The 22,544-nt window shown below is 37.4% G+C and overlaps 1 protein-coding gene and 1 long non-coding RNA gene across 2 annotated transcripts in view; one reads left to right on the top strand and one right to left on the bottom strand.

Moving 5' to 3' along the window:
* The window catches only part of LOC131140227 (regulator of G-protein signaling 6-like), a 49,317-nt gene that overhangs the window by 10,025 nt on the left and 16,748 nt on the right, over window positions 1-22,544 (bottom strand). Inside the window, exons 3-7 of the mRNA XM_058090454.1 lie at window positions 8,738-8,837; window positions 6,995-7,045; window positions 6,806-6,912; window positions 3,298-3,349; window positions 1,211-1,275 (exon numbers count right to left, since the gene is read on the bottom strand). Of these exons, the coding sequence (XP_057946437.1) occupies window positions 1,211-1,275; window positions 3,298-3,349; window positions 6,806-6,912; window positions 6,995-7,045; window positions 8,738-8,837 (375 nt within the window). The remainder of the gene's footprint in view (window positions 1-1,210; window positions 1,276-3,297; window positions 3,350-6,805; window positions 6,913-6,994; window positions 7,046-8,737; window positions 8,838-22,544) is intronic.
* LOC131140228 (uncharacterized) lies at window positions 19,313-21,400 on the top strand. The gene is made up of 3 exons (XR_009132376.1): window positions 19,313-19,410; window positions 20,635-20,830; window positions 20,912-21,400. It is a non-coding gene; the product is annotated as an uncharacterized LOC131140228 (long non-coding RNA).

Here is a 22,544-nt window from a genome sequence, read left to right as displayed (position 1 = left end):
TGTCATTATCAACACTACAAGCTAGCATCTGTCATGACCTCATTGCAAAGAGAGAAAACAGTAGGAGGACCAACAAGCGGGTGTTAAACAGTGAACTTAATGAGGCCCGCAGCCATAAAATGACCTGGATCTTAGAGAAGGTAAGTATGTGGGATAATACTTGCAGAGTCATTTGAATATTATAACACACTAGAGTGCTGTTGTACAAAAACGAGAGCTCGGTGCAACACATCAAAGACACTCTTATGATACAGTAAACGACCGCATCAGCTCAAACTGTAAGTCTCTCTTTCATTCATTCATTTTCTATGGTTGCGGGGGGTGCTGGAGCCTATCCGAGCTGTCTTACACCCGCCTACACTGGTGGCCAGCCAATCACAGGGCACATATAGACAAACAACCATTCACACTCACATTCATACCTATGGACAATTTGGAGTCGCTAATTAACCTAGCATGTTTTTGGAATGTGGGAGGAAACGGGGAATGACGGGGAGGACATGCAAAGTCCACACAGAGATGGCCGAGGGTGGAATTGAACATGGGTCTTTTAGCAGTGAGGCCTGTGCGCTAACCACTCGTCCACTGTGCAGCCCCTCTAGGAAAACATTCATTAATTTTCTACCGCTTATCCTCGCGAGGGTCACGCAGGGGTGCTGGAGCCTATCCCAGCTGTCTTTGGGCGTGAGGCAGGGCACACTGGTCACCAGCCAATCACAGGGCACATATAGACAAACAACCATTCACACTCACATTCGTATCTATGGACAATTTGGAGTCGCTAATTAACCTAGCATGTTTTTGGAATGTGGGAGGACGTCGGAGTACCCAGAGAAAACCCACGCATAACGAGTGTGGCCGAGGGTGGAATTGAACCCTGATCTCTTAGCTGTGAGGTCTTCGCGCTAACCACTAGACCACCATGCAGCCTAACAAACGACGCAAAATCAAATTTGGAGTGATGTGGACCAGAACAGAAGAACAGAAGAACAGAAATTACAGAACAATACGTGCTTTCACTGTTAAGTCCCTCCAATGACGCTAGATGCTTTTGTAAAAATATGTCTTAAAAAGGGAAAAAAACACACCTTTCTAGATGATATAAAAGCTTATAATTTAATAATAACATTTTCTGGCAAGATCCACCGCTTCAGCTCTTGAGAGCAATCAGACGACGTAGAAGGTCTGCAACAAGAGAGCAAATACTTACAGCCTCATAATCGGCGAGCTCCAGCCTGGCCTTATTCTGCATGGTGCGCTTGCACAGGTAGATGGCTGCAGGCCACGACGCAGTGGAGCATGAAAAGGGCACAGGAGTTAGTCAGATGGGCCGTCTGCTTTGTTAGCATAAAACATCAATTGGAGAGATTTCCTCAAGAGACGGCCAACATTAGTTATGAAATAGAAACATCATAAATGAAATGGGGGTGTCAAACTCAATGCACATGACAGCTGGTGAATGTGTCTTTATGTGGACATTTGTTTTTTAATACCGTATTTTCTGGACTATAAGTCACTCCGGAGTATAAGTTGCACAATGCCAAAAATGCATAATTAGGTAGAAAAAAACATACATAAGTCGCACTGGAATATAAGTCGCAAAAGGCAAGTTCTAACATTAATAAAAGAAATAATAGAAAACAGGCTGAATAGGTGTAAGATATGCTAACACAATGGTTATTCAGCTACACAAAAAATAAACATGGTAATGGTAACATTTGTTCACTTCCTGCTTTCTAATATAATTTAACTATTTTTTATTTTATTATTTAAATAATTTTAGAAAAATAAAAAAAGATTAAAAAAATTTTAAAACATTTTTTTATTTTTTTTTAATTAAAAACATTTTTTTTATTTTTTTTAAATTAAGAATTTTTTTTGATGGTTTTATTTCATTTGAACATGCATCAGTTTACAATTTAATGCATCACATAATCAGTTCACAGTTCCACATGTCCAAAAGGAGTAGGAAGAAGCAAAGCTTATTAAATCCTACCCCTCCATCTGGTACTTTTACAATCAGTAACTGTTACATTTGTTCACTTCCTGCTTTCTAATATAATTTAAGTATTTTTATTTTATTATTTAAATAATAAAAAAAAAACGATTTAAAAAAATTAAAATTATTATTTTTTTTTTATTAAAAACATTTTTTTAATTTTTTTTAAATTACGAATTTTTTTGATGGTTTTATTTCATTTGAACATGCATCAGATTACAATTGAATGCATCAAATAATCAGTTCACAGTTCCACATGTCCAAAAGGAGTAGGAAGAAGCAAAGCTTATTGAATCCTACCCCTCCATCTGGTACTTTTACAATCAGTAACTGTTACATTTGTTCACTTCCTGCTTTCTAATATAATTTAAGTATTTTTATTTTATTATTTAAATAATTTTAAAAAATAAAAAAAAAATTTAAAAAATTAAAATTATTATTATTTTTTTTTATTAAAAACATTTTTTTTAATTTTTTTTAAATTAAGAATTTTTTTGATGGTTTTATTTCATTTGAACATGCATCAGATTACAATTGAATGCATCAAATAATCAGTTCACAGTTCCACATGTCCAAAAGGAGTAGGAAGAAGCAAAGCTTATTGAATCCTACCCCTCCATCTGGTACTTTTACAATCAGTAACTGTTACATTTGTTCACTTCCTGCTTTCTAATATAATTTAAGTTTTTTTTAATCAGTAACTGTTACATTTGTTCACTTCCAGCCTTTGTAATATAATTAAAGTTTTTTTATTTTATTTTTTTAATTAAAAAGATGTTAAAAAAATTTTTACAATCAGTAACTGTTACATTTGTTCACTTCCTGCTTTCCTAATATAGTTTAAGGTTTTTTTTGTTTTTTTTATAAGTATAAGTCGCATTTGACCAAAAAATACTACTTGACCGAAACAGACATTACGTCATCTTAGAAGGCAAGTTCTGACATTAATAAAATAATATAGAACATGCTAATAGGTGTAAGATATGCTAACACAATGGTTATTCAGCTACACAAAAAATAAACATGAACAGAAAAGGTGTCCAGTGTTTATGTAACATAAACACTTTTTTCGCTCTGGAGTATAAGTCGCAGGAACGGCCAACCTATGAAAAAAAGTGTGACTTATAGTCCGGAAAAAACGCTATATCTTAAGGGACAATCCCTTAATACTGACTTGTATGCTCCTATAACAACATATCCTACCCAATAGTATTGTAATACATTTGTCCAGTAGCGGGTAGCCATGCAGTATCACTATGCAGTATGAGGTACACATTGCAGTACAGTACGTGACTCACCATAGTCGGTGTTCTCAGGCTCCCAGCAGTTTGAAGGCCAGAAGTATGGAGACTGCCAAAAACCAGAGAGGAATATAGATTTGATTTCTTCATATAATCACAATTTTATTAATCTTCTAGATACTCTTGGATCTCGTGTCTTTCTGCACGATTCCTCTGCACAACTCAACAACTTTGCGTTTGATGGTGTTTGACATATCTGTGAAGAAATGGTAGCTATATTCTTCCCCTATCCATATTTAATTGTCTGATATTACACATTCTAAGTTCATTCCTAAGTCCATTAATAATGCATTGTTCCTATCATACATGCATTCTTGATAACCGAGTAAAATTAGACCTTAACTTGGCGGAATTTGAACATACAGTATCTTCCATATCAGCTACTACTTAACCCTTAGATGGCTAAGTGGGTCAAAAATGACCCGGTCAGGTTGTTTTCTTGAAATATCTTTGTAATGAAAATGTGTCATCATTTCATATTCCAGGTATTGCTCAAAAAACATGTTTTTGCGATGATACCATTCACATTTTTAACTTACCTTTTATAAATTTTAAGTAATTTTAGTTTTTGTGTTACTACCCCAACCTTCCATAAGTGGGTCAAAAATGACCCGGTCAGGTTGTTTTCTTGAAATATCTTCGTAATGAAAAATGATCATTTCATATTCCAGGTATTCCTTAAAAAACATGTTTTTGCGATGATACCATTCACATTTTTAACTTACCTCTTATAAATTTTAAGAAATTTTAGTTTTTGTGTTACTACCCCAACCTTCCATAAGTGGGTCAAAAATGGTCAGGTTGTTTTCTTGAAATATCTTTGTAATTAAAATTTTTCATAATTTCATATTCCAGGTATTCCTAAAAAAAAAACATGTTTTTGCGATCATGCCATTCAAATTTTTAACTTAACTTTTATACATTTTAAGGAATTTTAGTTTTTGTGTTACTACCCCAACCTTCCATAAGTGGGTCAAAAATGACCCGGTCAGGTTGTTTTCTTGAAATATCTTTGTAATTAAATTTTTTCATCATTTCATATTCCAGGTATTCCTCAAAAAACATGTTTTTGCGATCATACCATTCACATTTTTAACTTACCTTTTATACATTTTAAGAAATTTTAGTTTTTGTGTTACTACCCCAACCTTCCATAAGTGGGTCAAAAATGACCCGGTCAGGTTGTTTTCTTGAAAATATCTTCGTAATTAAATTTTTTTTATAATTTCATATTCAAGGTATTCCTCAAAAAACATGTTTTTTATATCATACCATTCACATTTTTAACTTACCTTTTATAAATTTTAAGAAATTTTAGTTTTTGTGTTACTACCCCAACCTTCCATAAGTGGGTCAAAAATGACCCAGTCAGGTTGTTTTCTTGAAATATCTTCGTTATGAAAATTTGTCATCATTTCATATTCCAGGTATTCCTCAAAAAACTAATGTTTTTGATATCATGCTATTCACATTTTTAACTTACTTTTCATAAATTTTAAGAAATTTTAGTTTTTGTGTTACTACCCCAACCTTCCATAAGTGGGTCAAAAATGACCCGGTCAGGTTGTTTTCTTGAAATATCTTCGTAATGAAAATTTTTCATCATTTCATATTCCAGGTATTCCTCAAAAAAATGTTTTTGCGATCGTGCCATTCACATTTTTAACTTACCTTTTATACATTTTAAGAATTTTTTGTTTTTGTTTTACTACCCCAACCTTCCATAAATGGGTCAAAAATGACCCGGTCAGGTTGTTTTCTTGAAATATCTTTGTAATTAAATTTTTTTTATAATTTCATATTCAAGGTATTCCTCAAAAAACATGTTTTTGATATCATACCATTCACATTTTTAACTTACCTTTTATAAATTTTAAGAATTTTTTGTTTTTGTTTTACTACCCCAACCTTCCATAAGTGGGTCAAAAATGACCTGGTCAGGTTGTTTACTTGAAATATCTTCGTAATGAAAATTTTTCATCATTTCATATTCCAGGTATTCCTAAAAAAAAAACATGTTTTTGCGATCATGCCATTCAAATTTTTAACTTAACTTTTATCAATTTTAAGGAATTTTAGTTTTTGTGTTACTACCCCAACCTTCCATAAGTGGGTCAAAAATGACCCGGTCAGGTTGTTTTCTTGAAATATCTTTGTAATTAAATTTTTTTTATAATTTCATATTCAAGGTATTCCTCAAAAAACATGTTTTTGATATCATACCATTCACATTTTTAACTTACCTTTTATAAATTTTAAGAATTTTTTGTTTTTGTTTTACTACCCCAACCTTCCATAAGTGGGTCAAAAATGACCTGGTCAGGTTGTTTACTTGAAATATCTTCGTAATGAAAATTTTTCATCATTTCATATTCCAGGTATTCCTAAAAAAAAAACATGTTTTTGCGATCATGCCATTCAAATTTTTAACTTAACTTTTATCAATTTTAAGGAATTTTAGTTTTTGTGTTACTACCCCAACCTTCCATAAGTGGGTCAAAAATGACCTGGTCAGGTTGTTTTCTTGAAGTATCTTCGTAATGAAAAATTGTTATCATTTCATATTCCAGGTATTCCTCAAAAAACATGTTTTTGCGATCATACCATTCACATTTTTAACTTACCTTTTATAAATTTTAAGAAATTTTAGTTTTTGTGTTACTACCCCAACCTTCCATAAGTGGGTCAAAAATGACCCGGTCAGGTTGTTTTATTGAAATATCTTTGTAATGAAAATTTGTCATCGCTTCATATTCCAGGTATTCCTAAAAAAAAAACATGATTTTGCGATCATGCCATTCAAATTTTTAACTTAACTTTTATAAATTTTAAGAAATTTTAGTTTTTGTGTTACTACCCCAACCTTCCATAAGTGGGTCAAAAATGACCCGGTCAGGTTGTTTTCTTGAAATATCTTTGTAATTAAATTTTTTTTATAATTTCATATTCCAGGTATTCCTCAAAAAACATGTTTTTGATATCATGCCATTCACATTTTTAACTTACTTTTTATAAATTTTAAGAAATTTTATTTTTTGTGTATGAATGCATCGCTTTATCGGAGCTGGTGGTTGACTTTCCTGGCCATGTGACAAATAAAAGCGTAAAGCCAGAATGCAGCCAGCTCAGCACTTCCCATATCGGATCCGGGCCTGGAATAAGCAACCGGATTACCATTCCTCCGACCCAGTAATGAGTCATCACGGAGCACCTCAGCTGTCAGCAGGACCTGTCAAAGTGTCAGAGTCCAAACTGGATCAGAAAAAGGAAAGACATATAAATACCCCTGGCCTGTACTGGAGGCACTGTTCCACAGCCCACCTCATGCTCCGACTCAATGTCCAGAGGGGACGTGCGGCATCGACCTTGGTGGGATGAGTAATAAGCTTAGCAAGGATTGTTCTCATTAGCTCCGCGGCAGTAAAACCCACTGATAAAGTTTTATCTCCGCACTAGTATGCTCCAGAGCTGCCTATAAACGCAGTGACGGTAGAGATTTGGGTACCTGAAAGCGGTAAAGAGTTCCGTCGTCTTTGAGCATGAGGACATGGTCGTAGATGGGGAAGATGTAGCCGTGGGCTGCAATCAAACTTCCAAGGTGGATGGCCTCGGCTGTTGATAGGCGGAGACAAGAGAGGCTTTCATATGGATTCCCATTACGGTGGAACGTAATGACTTTTCACTTTTCACATACCTGGATCTTCTATAGAGAGGTTTTTCATCAGCCACTGAACAATGTCCACCCCTGTTTGGGAAAAAGAACATTGCTCTCATCGGGTCACAGAACCGCCACAGAAATAGTCTGTACAAAAGACCCCCCAAGCTGGAAACCTCATATTAAATATACAACATAAGGTGGACAGAGCAAAATTTGTTCTCAATCAGAAATCACTCCACACTCTTTATTGCTCTTTGATTCTATCATATCTTACTTATTGTGTGGAAATATGGGCTAATAACTATAAAAAAAGCAATCTTCACTCGCTAAATGTACTGCAAAAAAAGGTCAGTAAGGATAATTCATAATGCCGCCTACAGAGAACATACTAGGTCCTTATTTCTAAAATCACAAATACTTCAACTTGCTGATATAGTTCATCTTCAAACAGCTAAAATAATGCATAACGCTAAAACATAGGTATATATATATATATATATATATATATATATATATATATATATATCACTATATTGACAGTTGGTACCCGTTATGTCATTGTATGGTCATATCACCTTGTACTTCGGTACGTGACAAAATAAAAAAAAATAAAAAATAAAAATAAAAATAAAATTTAAATTTTAAAATTTTATTTTTTTTAAGTAAAAATGAAAAAGTACAAATTAAAAAGTAAAATTAAGCTAAAAAAAACTTCACTTATATTAGGAAAGCAGGAAGTGAACAAATGTAACTGTGAACTGGAACTGATTATGTGATGCATTCAATTGTAATCTGATACATGTTCAAATGAAATAAAACCATTTCAAAAAAATTTAACAATTTAAAAAAATGTCAAAAAAAATGTAATTAAAAAAATAAAATTAAATAAAATTAAATTATATTAGGAAAGCAGGAAGTGAACAAATGTAACAGTTACTGATTGTAAAAGTACCAGATGGAGGGGTAGGATTTAATAAGCTTTGCTTCTTCCTACTCCTTTTGGACATGTGGAACTGTGAACTGATTATGTGATGCATTCAATTGTAATCTGATGCATGTTCAAATGAAATAAAACCATTACCATTACCATTACCATTACCATTACCATTACCATTACCATTACCATTACCATTACCATTGTACAGACAAATTAGCTTCGGTTTCTGGGTGGAACTGTCTCCAATGGCGCTGTACCGAATTTGACGGGTAGCGCAGCAGCTTGGGAAAAATAAAGAAGACCCTGCTGTCTGACCGATGAGGTCAAAGCTGCATTTCCTTATTGTCTAAAGTGTAGCAAAACACATGTTATACATAATAATTATAGTTTTATGCAAAAAAAAAATACAAAAATGTAAGCGGTTGCAGTACATTCCAGATTGGCTGTGTTTTTCTTTAAAGTCGGAATGAATGACAGATTGAAGGTGAACCATCGAAGGCTGTTGTAGCTGAGGACTGACTCACAAACAGCCGGGAGACACGCTGATGATTCAACTAGCACACATGAAGCATCACGGTGCGTAAACACAAATATAAAAAAAACAAAAAAAAAACGTAGTAGTATTACAATCGTGGGACAAGGTCAGCAGCCCACCACAGGCACTTTTCTTCTCAGTGACGGAGATCTTCCGTATGAAGACATCAGGCGCCTCCAACAATTTAAATGAGCCCAAAAGGTCACGTTTGCTTTATGCATTGTGACTCGTACGTTAGCCCTCGTCTATCGCCATACGTGTGGCGATGGCGATGATGCATACGCAAATATGTATGCGTTTCACTGACCTGATACCACACTGGGGATCTTTGAGAGAAAGCTCTTGACGGTCCGAATGGAGACTCCTCCGGCTTTCTCATCTTGTATTCTTGTGACGATGTCTTCAATCTGGAAAAGAGGTCCACGTATTATTTGTTATGTATCTTTAAAGATGATGGTAAAGTCCTGTTTTTGGTTTTGTTTAAGGGTTTAGTTGTGTCTTTAGGGGGTTTAGGGATCTGTTCTCAACCTCACCATCCTTTTATTTGAGATGGAGTTTTCCTTTCTTTTTTTGGTTTATGCATCGATAAAGTTTGGTGACCTGGGCTGTGTTCGAAACCGCATACACGCACTAGGTTCTGAGGACAAGGGGGGCTTAGCCCCCTGGAGATGCACAGTATATGAACGAATGTAGTAGACATTCCAAAAAATCCAAAAACCAAATAAGGAACAAGAACCTGGATCTAACTTTCCCACTTTTGGACGGATTTAGTAGAGATACTCAATTGTTTTAGTCTACCATTAAATGTACACAAGTACACACAATCTACACTGCAAAACCGCTGTTCAATCTCTGCAACCATTCTGTCCAGTGTACATTCCATTCATTCATTCATTCATTTTCTACATTTGTTAGTGAAGTATTTGTTCACTTCCTGCTTTCCATAATACAGTTTAAGTTTTTTTAATTAAATTTTTTTCATTTAATTAAAAAAAATGTTTTTATTTGTTTTTAATTAGAATTTTTTAAATGGTTTTATTTCATTTGAACATGCATCAGATTACATCAGATTTCTAATATAATTTTTTTTTATTAAAAAAAATGTTTAAATTTTTTTTTTTTACATTTTTTAAATGGTTTTATTTCATTTGAAAATGCATCAGATTACAATTGAATGCATCCCATAATCAGTTCACAGTTCCACATGTCCAAAAGGAGTAGGAAGAAGCAAAGCTTATTAAATCCTACCCCTCCATCTGGTACTTTTACAATCAGTAACTGTTACATTTGTTCACTTCCTGCTTTCCTAATATAAGTGAAGTTTTTTTAAACTTAATTTTACTTTTTAATTTTTACTTTTTACTTTTTAATTTTTACTTTTTAATTTTTACTTAAAAAAAATAAAATTTTAAATTTGTTCACTTCCTGCTTTCCATAATACTTTTTTTTTTTTTAATAATGCACCTTGTACCGAAGTACGAGGTGATATGAGCATCCAATGCCATTATGGGTACCATAGTAAGTGTCAATATAGTGATATATATATATATAACACATCATGACTGGTTCAAGACCCTTCATCCATTGTTTGAGGTCCTTACTCAATCCATTCCAGGTGGGATACATGTCAGATTTTCTCATCATAGCTGGTCCGTGTGATTTATTTAGCAGTATCAAAAGTTCGGAAAGGTCAAGAGGGAAGAAAGGCAGCCATACTTGCAGATAAACATCACACCTCCAATGCAGCAAGAGCTCCAGACACATTCCACAGCTAAAATTAGGCACGGGACACATCACTAAAATCACACAACAGAAAATAAACTAAAATAAATGAACTCAAATACAAAATACCCCAAAACTTTTTTTTCTTTTTTTTTTTTAGAGTCAAGATTCTTGTTTCATGTCCTTGAACGGATTCTTCAAGAGCAAAAGCAGTCAGGTCAACAACGTCATCTAATGGAGTCTCGGCAGAAATCAATGGACAACAAAAGACCCTGACTTTGTCCACTTAGCCATGTTGTCAGCAGGGAGTTTGCCGCGAAGGTTGTTGTTTTCTTTAACCGCTCATTAAGAAGAAACACAGGAAAACACAAACATACGAGGCTATGGTGACACGGAGCCACCATTTTTAAAAAGTATGTAATACGCAGGAAGAGCGTAACCTCATTTATCGTGGCTAATTTCTTCCAGACGCGACTGCAATAATCATATTTCCGTGAAGTATGACTCCGTAGTAATAAAATGAATACAATATAAAAAAAAATTATGACTTTCTAAATATGCTTTTTATCATTAATAGAGCCCTGTAGACACGAAAGTACCCTCCCTTCAGGGACAAAGCAGACGGTCACTGCTAGCATAGCAAGCTACTAAGCTAACTACAGAGTGAGGCAAAATTATCTGACATATTTGTAGGTTAAATAAAAGGCAAATAAAGTAAAAACATGCTAGGTTAATTAGCGACTCCAAATTGTCCATAGGTATGAATGTGAGTGTGAATGGTTGTTTGTCTATATGTGCCCTGTGATTGGCTGGCGACCAGTCCAGGGTGTACCATGCCTCTCGCCCGAAGACAGCTGGGATAGACTCCAGCACCCCCGCGACCCTCGTGAGGAAAAAGCGGTAGAAAATGAATGAATGAATGAAAGAGGCCTGTAGACACGAAAGTACCCTCCCTTCAGGGACAGAGCAGACGGTCACTGCTAGCATAGCAAGCTACTAAGCTAACTACAAGGTGAGGCAAAATTAGAGCTACTGGATCTACATTGAAACCAAAATCAATCGGTCGACCAGAACTGATTTAATTTTTTAAAATATAATGAAATGTACTTTTGGAAAATAAAAACACTTTTTTTGTTATTTTACTTTATTTGCGTTTTATTTAAGCTACAAATGTGTCAGTTCATTTTGCCTGACCCTGTAGTTAATTTACTTAATTTTTTGGAGCGTAGATGTATTTAATGGGATTTCCGAGCGTACTTAAATGCAGCAGATTGCACACGTAATAAGGACATGGTGATTTTCAGAGTGTGGTTACGATGACAAAGGGCGTGTTTGTGAGTTGGAGATACATACAGATATATGGTGTTGGAATTGAACTGCTGTTGATGTGTTCAGGTCAGAATTAAGCATCAGACGCTACGTGTGGAGACACAACACATCATGGGGAAAACTTTTCAAAACTTTGTCACTTTTTTTTTTTGTTTTTTTTTTGAGTGCCATTTTGACCTCTGCGGCACGCTGGGTGAATAATGAATGAGTTCCAGCTGGTGTGTGATGCTCGGCGGGGTGAGGTGAGAATAAATCCCCTTCCTAAAACCACACACATACACACACCTTTTGCCGTGCCAAGTTGCAATGATGAGGAATCTCTGACACTAAGCAGAGCAAACGGGGCCTCACAGTAGATAAAGACTAGTAGACGCTACGGCGTCCATTGTGAATAAATCTTATTTGCACATGATTACAATGTGCACATACATACGTAAATTTATGCTCATGGTAACCACAAGCAAAGCATTATCTACCAAAAAAAATTGACATCACCACAGGAACACCCGGCCACCAAAACGCTTCATCTTCTCCACAATACAATAAACAAGCCATCAGTTCCTGATACTAAAATGCTTCATACATTACGGCGGCGCCAATAGCTCTCATAATAATCATTACACACATGGATTGTAAAAGCACTAAAGTTAATTGATTGACCACGGATAGGGAACAACAAAAAAAAAAATCCCTTGACTGAGGTTATCTTTGAAAGTGATTATAAAGTTGAGCAGATTATCGCTTGCTGGGTGACTTCTGTAGAAGCTTTTGGAATGACAACACCGGAGCCCCTTATCAGACAACAAAACATAATCGGTAACACAAAAAAGATAGCAGGGTGGTTAGCATGTAGGTCGCATAGTGAGGAGATCCGGAAGACTTTGGTTAGAATCGCCGATTGGTCTGTGTGGGGTACTGTCGCGTCCTCCCACGGTCCAGAAGTATGGATGCTAAATCAATCGGAGACTCTAAATTGTCCATAGGTGTGAATGGTTGTTTGTTTACATGTGCCCTCTCGCCCGAAGACAGCTGGGATAGGCTCCAGCACCCTCGCGACCCTCGTGAGGAAAAAGCGGTAGAAAATGAATCAATGAATGAATGTTAGTCGACCCACCCTCGGCCATCTCTGTGTGGCGTTTGCATGTTTTCCGCATCTGTGGGGGTACTGTCGCGTCCTCCCACAGTCCAGAAGTATGCATGCTAGATCAATTGGAGACTCTAAATTGTCCATAGGTGTGAATGGTTGTTTGTTTACATGTGCCCATAGACGGCTGGGATATGCTCCGGAAAACCACGACCCTAATGAGGATAAGTGGATGGGGGTTAAAAAGAATGGATGGATGGATGGATGGATGGATGGTTGGACGGATGGAAAAAGACCTCACCAAGAGTCAATACAAACCAGAAAACATGTTTTACTCAAGTATGTTAGTCAACCCACCCTCGGCCATGTGGGGGTACTGTCGCGTCCTCCCATAGTCCAGAAGTATGCATGCTAGATCAATCAGAGACTCTAAATTGTCCATAGGTGTGAATGGTTGTTTGTTTACATGTGCCCAAAGACAGCTGGGGTAGGCTCCAGCACCCCCGCGACCCTCGTGAGGAAAAAGCGGTAGAAAATGAATGAATGAATGTTAGTCAACCCACCCTCGACCATCTTTGTGTGGCGTTTGCATGTTTTCCGCGTCTGTGGGGGTACTGTCGCGTCCTCCCACAGTCCAGAAGTATGCATGCTAGATCAATCAGAGACTCTAAATTGTCCATAGGTGTGAATGGTTGTTTGTTTACATGTGCCCAAAGACAGCTGGGGTAGGCTCCAGCACCCCTGCGACCCTCGTGAGGAAAAAGCGGTAGAAAATGAATGAATGAATGTTAGTCAACCCACCCTCGACCATCTTTGTGTGGCGTTTGCATGTTTTCCGCATCTGTGGGGGTACTGTCGCGTCCTCCCACAGTCCAGAAGTATGCATGCTAGATTAATTGGAGACTCTAAATTGTCCATAGGTGTGAATGGTTGTTTGTTTACATGTGCCCAAAGACAGCTGGGATAGGCTCCAGCACGCCCACGACCCTCGTGAGGAAAAAGCGGTAGAAAATGAATGAATGAATGAATGTTAGTCGACCCACCCTCGGCCATCTCTGTGTGGCGTTTGCATGTTTTCTGCGTCTGTGGGGGTACTGTCGCGTCCTCCCACAGTCCAAAAGTATGCATGCTAGATTAATTGGAGACTCTAAATTGTCCATAGGTGTGAATGGTTGTTTGTTTACATGTGCCCAAAGACAGCTGGGATAGGCTCCAGCACGCCCACGACCCTTGTGAGGAAAAAGCGGTAGAAAATGAATGAATGAATGTTGGTAGAACATCCGGTGTATTTATCCTGTGTGTTTCTTCCAAGCGGTCTTACAATTTTAGCATCGTTTTAGAAACGCTGTGACGTCAGGTGTCACCCTGTGGGCGATTCTAATTTAATGATCGCAAACTTGATTACCTGTCGAGCCGGAAGCTCCTCGTGGGAGAACGAGCTGAGACCCCAGAAGTGTCCAGCTAGGAACCTGCTTTGAACCAATCTAATCAAAATGTTGGGACAGAGTGTTGATGAAGACTCGCCTGTTTGCCCCAGTGGGGAGTAATGTGATCTCAGATGGATGTGTATGTACATGTCTCCATGGTAACACAGTGATAAGAGGAACCATTCATTCATTCATTCATTTTCTACTGCTTTTTCCGGACGAGGGTCGCGGGGGGTGCTGGAGCCTATCCCAGTTGTCTTGGGGCGAGAGGCGGGGTACACCCTGGACTGGTGGCCAGCCAATCACAGGGCACATATAGACAAACAACCATTCACACTCACATTCATACCTATGGACAATTTGGAGTCGCTAATTAACCTAGCATGTTTTTGGAATGTGGGAGGAAACGGGGAATGACGGGGAGAACATGCAAAGTCCACACAGAGATGGCCCAGTTGGAATTGAACTTGGGTCTTTTAGCAGTGCTCGCTAACCACTCATCCACCGTGCAGCCCCTCAAGAAAAACATTCATTAATTTTGTACTGCTTATCCTCACGAGGGTCGCGGGGGTGCTGGAGCCTATCCCAGCTGTCTTCGGGCATGAGGCGGGGTACACCTAGCATGTTAACCTAGCATGTTTTTGGAATGTGGAAGGAAACCGGAGTACCCGAAGAAAACCCACTGCAAACTCCACACAGAGATGGCCGAGGGTGGAATTGAACCCCGGTCTCCTAGCTGTGAGGTCTGCGTGCTAACCACTCGACCGCCGTGCAGCCTAACAAACGACACAAAATCAAATTTGGAGCGGGGTGGACCAGCGCAGTAAGAACAGAAATTACAGAACAATACGTGCTTTCACTGTTAAGTCCCTCCAGTGACGCTAGATGCTTTTGTAAAAATATGTTGCCAAGAGGGTTTAGAATGTCACTGGTGCTGCGTGTGTTTAACCCCACCCCCCACACAGAAACGCCACACATCTCGACCAATGAGATTCGTCCTGAACAAAAAAAATAGGAGAAAAAAACTAATGATGAAAAAGTCATCCTACATTCATTCATTCATTCATTTTCTACCGCTTTTTTCTCACGAGGGTCGCGGGGGTGCTGGAGCCTATCCCAGCTGTCTTGGGTCGAGAGTCGGGGTACACCCTGGACTGGTGGCCAGCCAATCACAGGGCACATATAGACAAACAACCATTCACACTCACATTCATACCTATGGACAATTTGGAGTCGCTAATTAACCTAGCATGTTTTTGGAATGTGGGAGTACCCGGAGAAAACCCACTGCAAACTCCACACAGAGATGGCCGAGGGTGGAATTGAACCCCAGTCTCCTAGCTGTGAGGTCTGCGCGCTAACCACTCGACCGCCGTGCAGCCTAAGAAACGACACAAAGAACAGGAATTACAGAACAATACGTGCTTTCACTGTTAAGTCCCTCCAATGACGCTAGATGCTTTTGTAAAAATATGTCGCCAAAAGGGTTTAGAACAGGGGTGGGCAAACTTTTTGACTCGCGGGCCGCATTGATATAACAAAATTTCCGGGGGGGGCAGACTATATATTTTACACGTAACAGTCCACCTGGTATTATTGTATCTGTAAAATTGTCTATTGTTTATATTCATATTTAAATATTTTAAAAATAATAAAATATTATAATAATTAAAATAAAATTTAAATAATAATTATTATATTATTATTATGTAAAATATGCAAATATAACAATATTATTATATATAATTAATATAATAATTAGCATTAATATAATAAATATAATAATCATAATAGTTATAATAATAATATAGTAATTATTATTTTGATTTTTATTATTATTATGTGCTTGTGTCTCTTTTTTCAGGAGCACTTTGTAAACAACAGACCATGTCAAACAACGAAATTGATACAACCATCAAAAGGTTGGCTCAGGCCATGATGCCAGGTTGTATGTTGAGTTTAAATTAAATACTTTTGAAAGATTGGGCGGGCCGTATTCAAACACTTGGCGGGCCGGATGTGGCCCCCGGGCCATAGTTTGCCCACCCCTGGTTTAGAATGTCGCTGGTGTGTTTAACCCCACCCTTTCCGCGGCTCTGTGTGGACAAAGAATCACCACACATCTCGACCAATGAGATTCGTCTTGAACAAAAAAATAGGAGGAAAAAAACATTCAGTTTATCAATTTTGGGGTTAGGTTGCACGGTGATCGAGTGGTTAGCGTGCAGGCCAAGTTCCAGTCGCAGCATGGACTGCACGCTTGGATTTCGTTATCTGGTTGTTGACTCTCAAAAAGCCTTCAGTTTGCGTTGAATGCAAATGCGAAACCAAAACACCCAATATAGCCACAGTGACGCATGGGGTCACCTTCCTGCTGATGAGACTCAAGGAGGCCATAAAAAGACGCACTCTTCTCTTGTAATTGCCCGTTGTTAGATACTCCATGTGTTGCTAAGGGCTTGAGTGGTGTAACAACAGGGGTCGGCACAGATAGCCCACTCGGAAACAAAGTGCCCTGTGCAGACAGAATAGGAGGGGGGAGGGTTGGAGGTACAATTAAAGAGGAGCTGTCTGAAATGAAGTGTATCACTACAGTCCTGATTTTACTCCGAGCAGTATGAAGGGGGTTTGGGTGGGGGGGACGGTGGCCTGCCAAAAATGAATCACCGCTAGCAAAAAGGTCATTTGCTCCTGAGGAAGTTCACCGGGGAGATTGTTTACTCAAAACGAGCCATGTAAGAGCCATTTACATTCAGCCACGGCCGCTATCACTGCAAACACCTTGTTCTGCTGCGTTTACAGCACCTGTGAGACTCGCTTAAGCTTTACATCTTGGAGGCTCAACATGGACACGGCTAACAGTGTGTAATTAGGGACGGGGGGAAAAAAAGAGGAAGGGAGCAAAAGTATCGGGACACTATAAGGCATGGAAATGAAAATGAGTTGCACTACATAATATACTACTCGGAAGACTATCCATAATACTTTGGTTTAATTTTTTAAGATTATTTTGTATTATTAGGGATTATTTGCATGACATAGCTCCTGTGGTAGAATGAACATATGTGTTGTATACAGCATTTTTTTTTAAATATTGGTTTTAATGATTGGGAAAATGTCTGATACTGATATCAACCTATAATTAATTATCGGACCAGGGGCGTCACTAGGTTCTGAGGACAGGGGGGGCTTAGCCCCCTGGAGATGCACAGGATATGAATGACTGTAGTAGACATTCAAAAAAATAAATAAATAAAAATATCAAAAAACAAAACAAATAACAAACAAGAACCGGGATATTTATGATATTATTAATTAGCCTATTTTTTTTATTTTTTTGTAAATAAAAAAATCAATAAATTATAATTATCAATTATATAATAATCATTATTATATTATTAATTAGCCTATTATTATTACTATCATCATTCTTCTTCTTCTGATTATTACTACTACTAGTAGTAGGCTAGCATTAGCCTGCGTTTGCCCGATTATATAAAATTTGTCAGAGATTTTTTTTGTAAATAAAAAAATCAATAAATTATAAGTATAATTATCATTTATGTAATAATCATTATTATATTATTAATTAGCTTATTATTATTACTATCATCATTCTTCTTCTTTTGATTATTACTACTACTAGTAGTAGTAGTAAGCTAGTATTGGCGTGCTTTTGCCCTATTATATGAAATTTGTCAGAGATTTTTTTTGTAAATAAAAATGATTTTTTGTAAATAAAAAAAGATTTTTGTAAATAAAAAAAGATTTTTTGTAAATAAAAAATATATTTTTTGTAAATAAAAAATATATTTTTTGTAAATAAAAAAGATAGTTTTAGTATATTAGTAGTAAGCTAGTATTGGCTTGCCTTTGCCCTATTATATGAAATTTGTCAGAAATTTTTTTTGTAAATAAAATGATTTTTTTGTAAATAAAAAAAAGATTTTTGTAAATAAAAAAGATTTTTGTAAATAAAAAAAGATTTTTTGTAAATAAAAAAAGATTTTTGTAAATAAAAAATATATTTTTGTAAATAAAAAAGATAGTTTTAGTATAGTAGTAGTAAGCTAGTATTGGCCTGCTTTTGCCTTATTATATGAAATTTGTCAGAGATTTTTTTTTGTAAAAAAAATGATTTTTTGTAAATAAAAAAAGATTTTTGTAAATAAAAAAATATTTTTTGTAAATAAAAAAAATATTTTTTGTAAATAAAAAAAAGATTTTTGTAAATAAAAAAAAGATTTTTGTAAATAAAAAAGCTAATGCTAATTAGCTAATGCTAATCATATTAGCATTAGCTTTATTTATTAGCCTTTCATTTACCAGTTAACCCCTGTTTCTCTGGTCTTTTAGTCATGGCATCAGGATTACGCACAGTCAGCGTAATCTGAACCTAAATTCAACGAGAATGCGACAGCGTCGGTCGGGCGAGTCAGTGGATAAAGCTGTGCTATTTCCACGAAGCTGTGAGGAACGATACTCGCAGTTTAAAGCCCCTATGGGAGCCTCACAGTCTGCACAAGTCGCTTTATCTCGTTGCCAATTTAGGAGCGTGACGGTTCATCCGAGCTACCATGCACTCGCTTTTTGAAGAGAGAGAGAGAGAGAGCGAGGCAACCGAATTTAAGTTCAGCGTGAGGCTTTCCACTTTCTTCTGCTTAATATGTCTTCATTTTCAGACTCCCGGTGTGATTATATCTGCGGGGGATTGCTTGCTTCGAGGTGGTGAAACCTCTGGACCATCTGTCTGTCTTTGATGCTCATCCCCCTGTCACGCCACTTCCTGCCAGTAAGGCCTGCTGGTAATTGGGTTATATGGAGAGGAAGAAGGGGAGCGATTGCCTCACCTTTAGCGGCGGTGAAGACGCGGGAGGCTAACTGTTTAGCTGCAGTTTAGCTTAGCCGCACACGTCAATTTCTGGGTCTTATCTCTGACACTAATAAGACCCGACCTGAAACACAACAACTAAATGCAGCAGATTTCATGAAGTTATTAAAAACTCCACACAGAGATCCCCGAGGGTGGAATCGAACTCTGGTTTCCTAGCGGTGTGGCGCAAAACACTTGTTTGTAAGGTACATAAAAGATAAGGTAACATGGTTTTAAAAAAACAGTTTAAAATGCATAAATATGGTTACAGCATTTAAGAGTAGTAATAGTTCATGTCATACATATAGAATTCAGTTGTAATAAAAGTTGTAAAAAAAAGACACCCGACTATTTTTTTTATGTTTGTTTCTAAAATAACCAAATCTCCATTGTTGGCGTTTGGGTGTAATACCGCAAGGTCCGCTAGGGGGTGCTAGCAGCGATGGCGGTATAGAGTCGGTGACAAAACGACAGAGGAAGAATAAATCCTGAGGGTGAATATACGTCAAGTCATCGTGGATTTTCTTCCTTATTCTGTATCACAGGTTAGTACAAAGTAGAGATAATTTATATTTTAACGGCTGTAAAGAGTTTAGAAAGTTGCTTTAGTAAACAGCTGACTGCTAAATGTTTGTTACAAAATGTGTTGTAGAGCATTTGAACATAAGCGAAATGGCTAATGCTATAGCCAGCTTTAATGTACAGTTAATAGCATGAAGGAGGCTAACTGAAAAATGTGAAATGGTAATTGTTGATGTAATCATCTTATGATATCTGAAGTGTTGTTATTTTGGAGAGGGAGAATAAATCCTATCAATAAATAGCATATCAATAAATAAATAAAAGCACTCTGCTCTCATATGTATTTATTTCATGCTGCAGACAATGTCAGCTTGAAATGCAGAAGGAAAAACTATTCAAATGAGGGGGCGGTCCTAAGTGTGTCTTGGGTTGAACTGTTCGCCTATTGGTTGATCGACATGTGAGTGCGAAAATCGACTAGGTATGCCTGCAAACAGCCACAGCAAGAGGAAGTCACCACACCACTCTCAATGGCGGTAAATATGGCTGCAATCTCCAGCTCGGACACCGACTTCCTGGTGGACCCCGCCATTATTGTCCCGGTAAATGTATACTTTTCTCCCTGTATACTTCCTCTTACTGTGGCCGTTTGCAGACATACCTAGTCGATTTTCGCACTCACATGTCGATCAACCAATAGGCGAACAGTTCAACCCAAGACACACTTAGGACCGCCCCCTCATTTGAATAGTTTTTCCTTCTGCATTTCAAGCTGACATTGTCTGCTGCATGAAATAAATACATATGAGAGCAGAGTGCTTTTATTTATTTATTGATATGTAATTCTATTTATATATTTATTTTGTATTTATTTTTGTATTTATTGTTAATTTTTGAATCTTGTTTTTTATTTTTGTATTTAGTTTTGCTTTTATTTATTTATTTATTTATGTATATATTTTTGTTTTTATTTCCATTTATATTAATTTTTTTGTATTTAATTTTTGATTTTTTTTCATTTTTGTTTTTATTTCCACTTTTATTTATTTATTTATTTATTATTTTGGCAGTTTTGGTCCTCCATAATTCTGTACCACAGGATTTTCAAGCCATACAACCCCTCCAGGTGGTGGAGGGGCAACATGTACACCGTGCAGCCCAACACACTCATTCTCCATTGGGCACCAAAGTGAAAGATTTGGCCCTCGCATACTCGGAACTTTGTCCTTTTCCAATATTTACTCCAGATTCCATTTGAGCTGTGAGGGATGGTGACACTGAGCCACGAGGAGTCGTCTCACTCCAATCAAATAGCCCTTCTGTTGAAGCATGGTGTGTGATTTTGGCTGCAAACAAACAAGTCACGGAGCCAATCCGGCCTCCGAGACGTGCGGGAATGCTTGGATACGCTGAGTCAATCCTCTGTTTCTGCAGCTTCTTACCGTTAGGTTCAATTCACGTGCATGCAGACACTTTACAGCTCATCTTAATTATCTTAATCAATTGTTTCTGTCTTTTTCTCAGTTTGTGACGCCATCGCAGAAGGTTCTTTTGACCTTTCAACGTGCATGGATTTCCTGTCGTGGCTGCTGGTGTGAGGGTATAGGACGTGTTACTACCCATGTTGGTTCCGGTATCTAACACACACACACACACACGGAATAGATGAACCTTCTGTTACCTGCGTTGTTTGTAGCCCTGAAAGAAAGTGCATGGAGTTGTGACATGACAATGACTAGGGAATACTTTACACTTTTTACATTTGACACAATGTTGTCATTTTCACTGTTTACATAATTATTTCAGCCTAAAAACGCAATTTATATATAAATAGTTCTTTTGTAAACATTCTGTGGGAAATGTCAGGGCACATGATTACTGACGTAGTTCTTCAAGACCAAACTTTGTCTGTAATAAAGTGTATACTGTCCAGTTTAATATCAGGCTGACTTTTCCATGAAAATATTTGTTTCTCTCCAAAAATATATTTTTACCTAAGTGGGACATGGTTATTGTTTCATGATAATAGAAATAAAATGCACAGCATATATATATATATATATATATATATATATATATATATATATATATATATATATATATATATATATATACCGTATTTTTTGGACTATAAGTCGCACGAGGCCAAAAATGCGTAATTAGGTAGAAAAAAAAAACATACATAAATCGCACTGCAGTATAAGTCGCATTTGACCAAAACAGACTACTTGACCAAAACAGACATTACGCCATCTTGGAAGGCAAGTTCCAACAATAAAAGAATAGAGAACAGGCTGAATAGGTGTAAGATATGCTAACGGTAGTCATTCATTCATTCATTCATTTTCTACCGCTTTTCCTCACGAGGGTCGCGGGGGGTGCTGGAGCCTATCCCAGCTGTCTTCGGGCGTAAGGCGGGGTACACCCTAGACTGGTGGCCAGCCAATCACAGGGCACATATAGACAAACAACCATTCACACTCACATTCATACCTGTGGACAATTTGGAGTCGACTATTAACCTAGCATGTTTTTAGTCAACAATCGCAGTACACACACACGCAGCACCGGCGACATTCTAAACCCTCTTGGCGACATTTTGCAAAAGCATCTAGTGTCATTGGAGGGACTTAACAGTGAAAGCACGTATTGTTCTGTAATTTCTGTTCTTACTGCGCTGGTCCACCCCGCTCCAAATTTGATTTTGTGTCGTTTGTTAGGCTGCACGGCGGTCGAGTGGTTAGCGTGCAGACATCACAGCTTGGATACTAGGGTTCAATTCCACCCTCGGCCATCTCTGCGTGGGTTTTCTCCGGGTACTCCGGTTTCCTCCCACATTCCAAAAACATGCTAGGTTAATTAGCGACTCCAAATTGTCCATAGGTATGAATGTGAGTGTGAATGGTTGTTTGTCTATATGTGCCCTGTGATTGGCTGGCCACCAGTCTAGGGTGTACCTCTTGCCTGAAGACAGCTGGGATAGGCTCCAGCACCACTTGCAACCCTTGTGAGGATAAGCGTCAGAAAATGAATGAATGAATGAACAATGTAGTCAACAGCATTAGACCATTGCATCAAAACAAAATGGAAAAAGGTTCATCCTATGTCTTATACAGGAAATAGAACCACATGAAGAAAGTACACAAAATGCTGGATA

This window comes from Doryrhamphus excisus, chromosome 13 (genome assembly GCF_030265055.1).
Source record: "Doryrhamphus excisus isolate RoL2022-K1 chromosome 13, RoL_Dexc_1.0, whole genome shotgun sequence".
In the NCBI taxonomy this organism is placed as follows: Eukaryota; Metazoa; Chordata; class Actinopteri; order Syngnathiformes; family Syngnathidae; genus Doryrhamphus; species Doryrhamphus excisus.
This window is presented reverse-complemented; position numbering and strand designations above follow the sequence as displayed.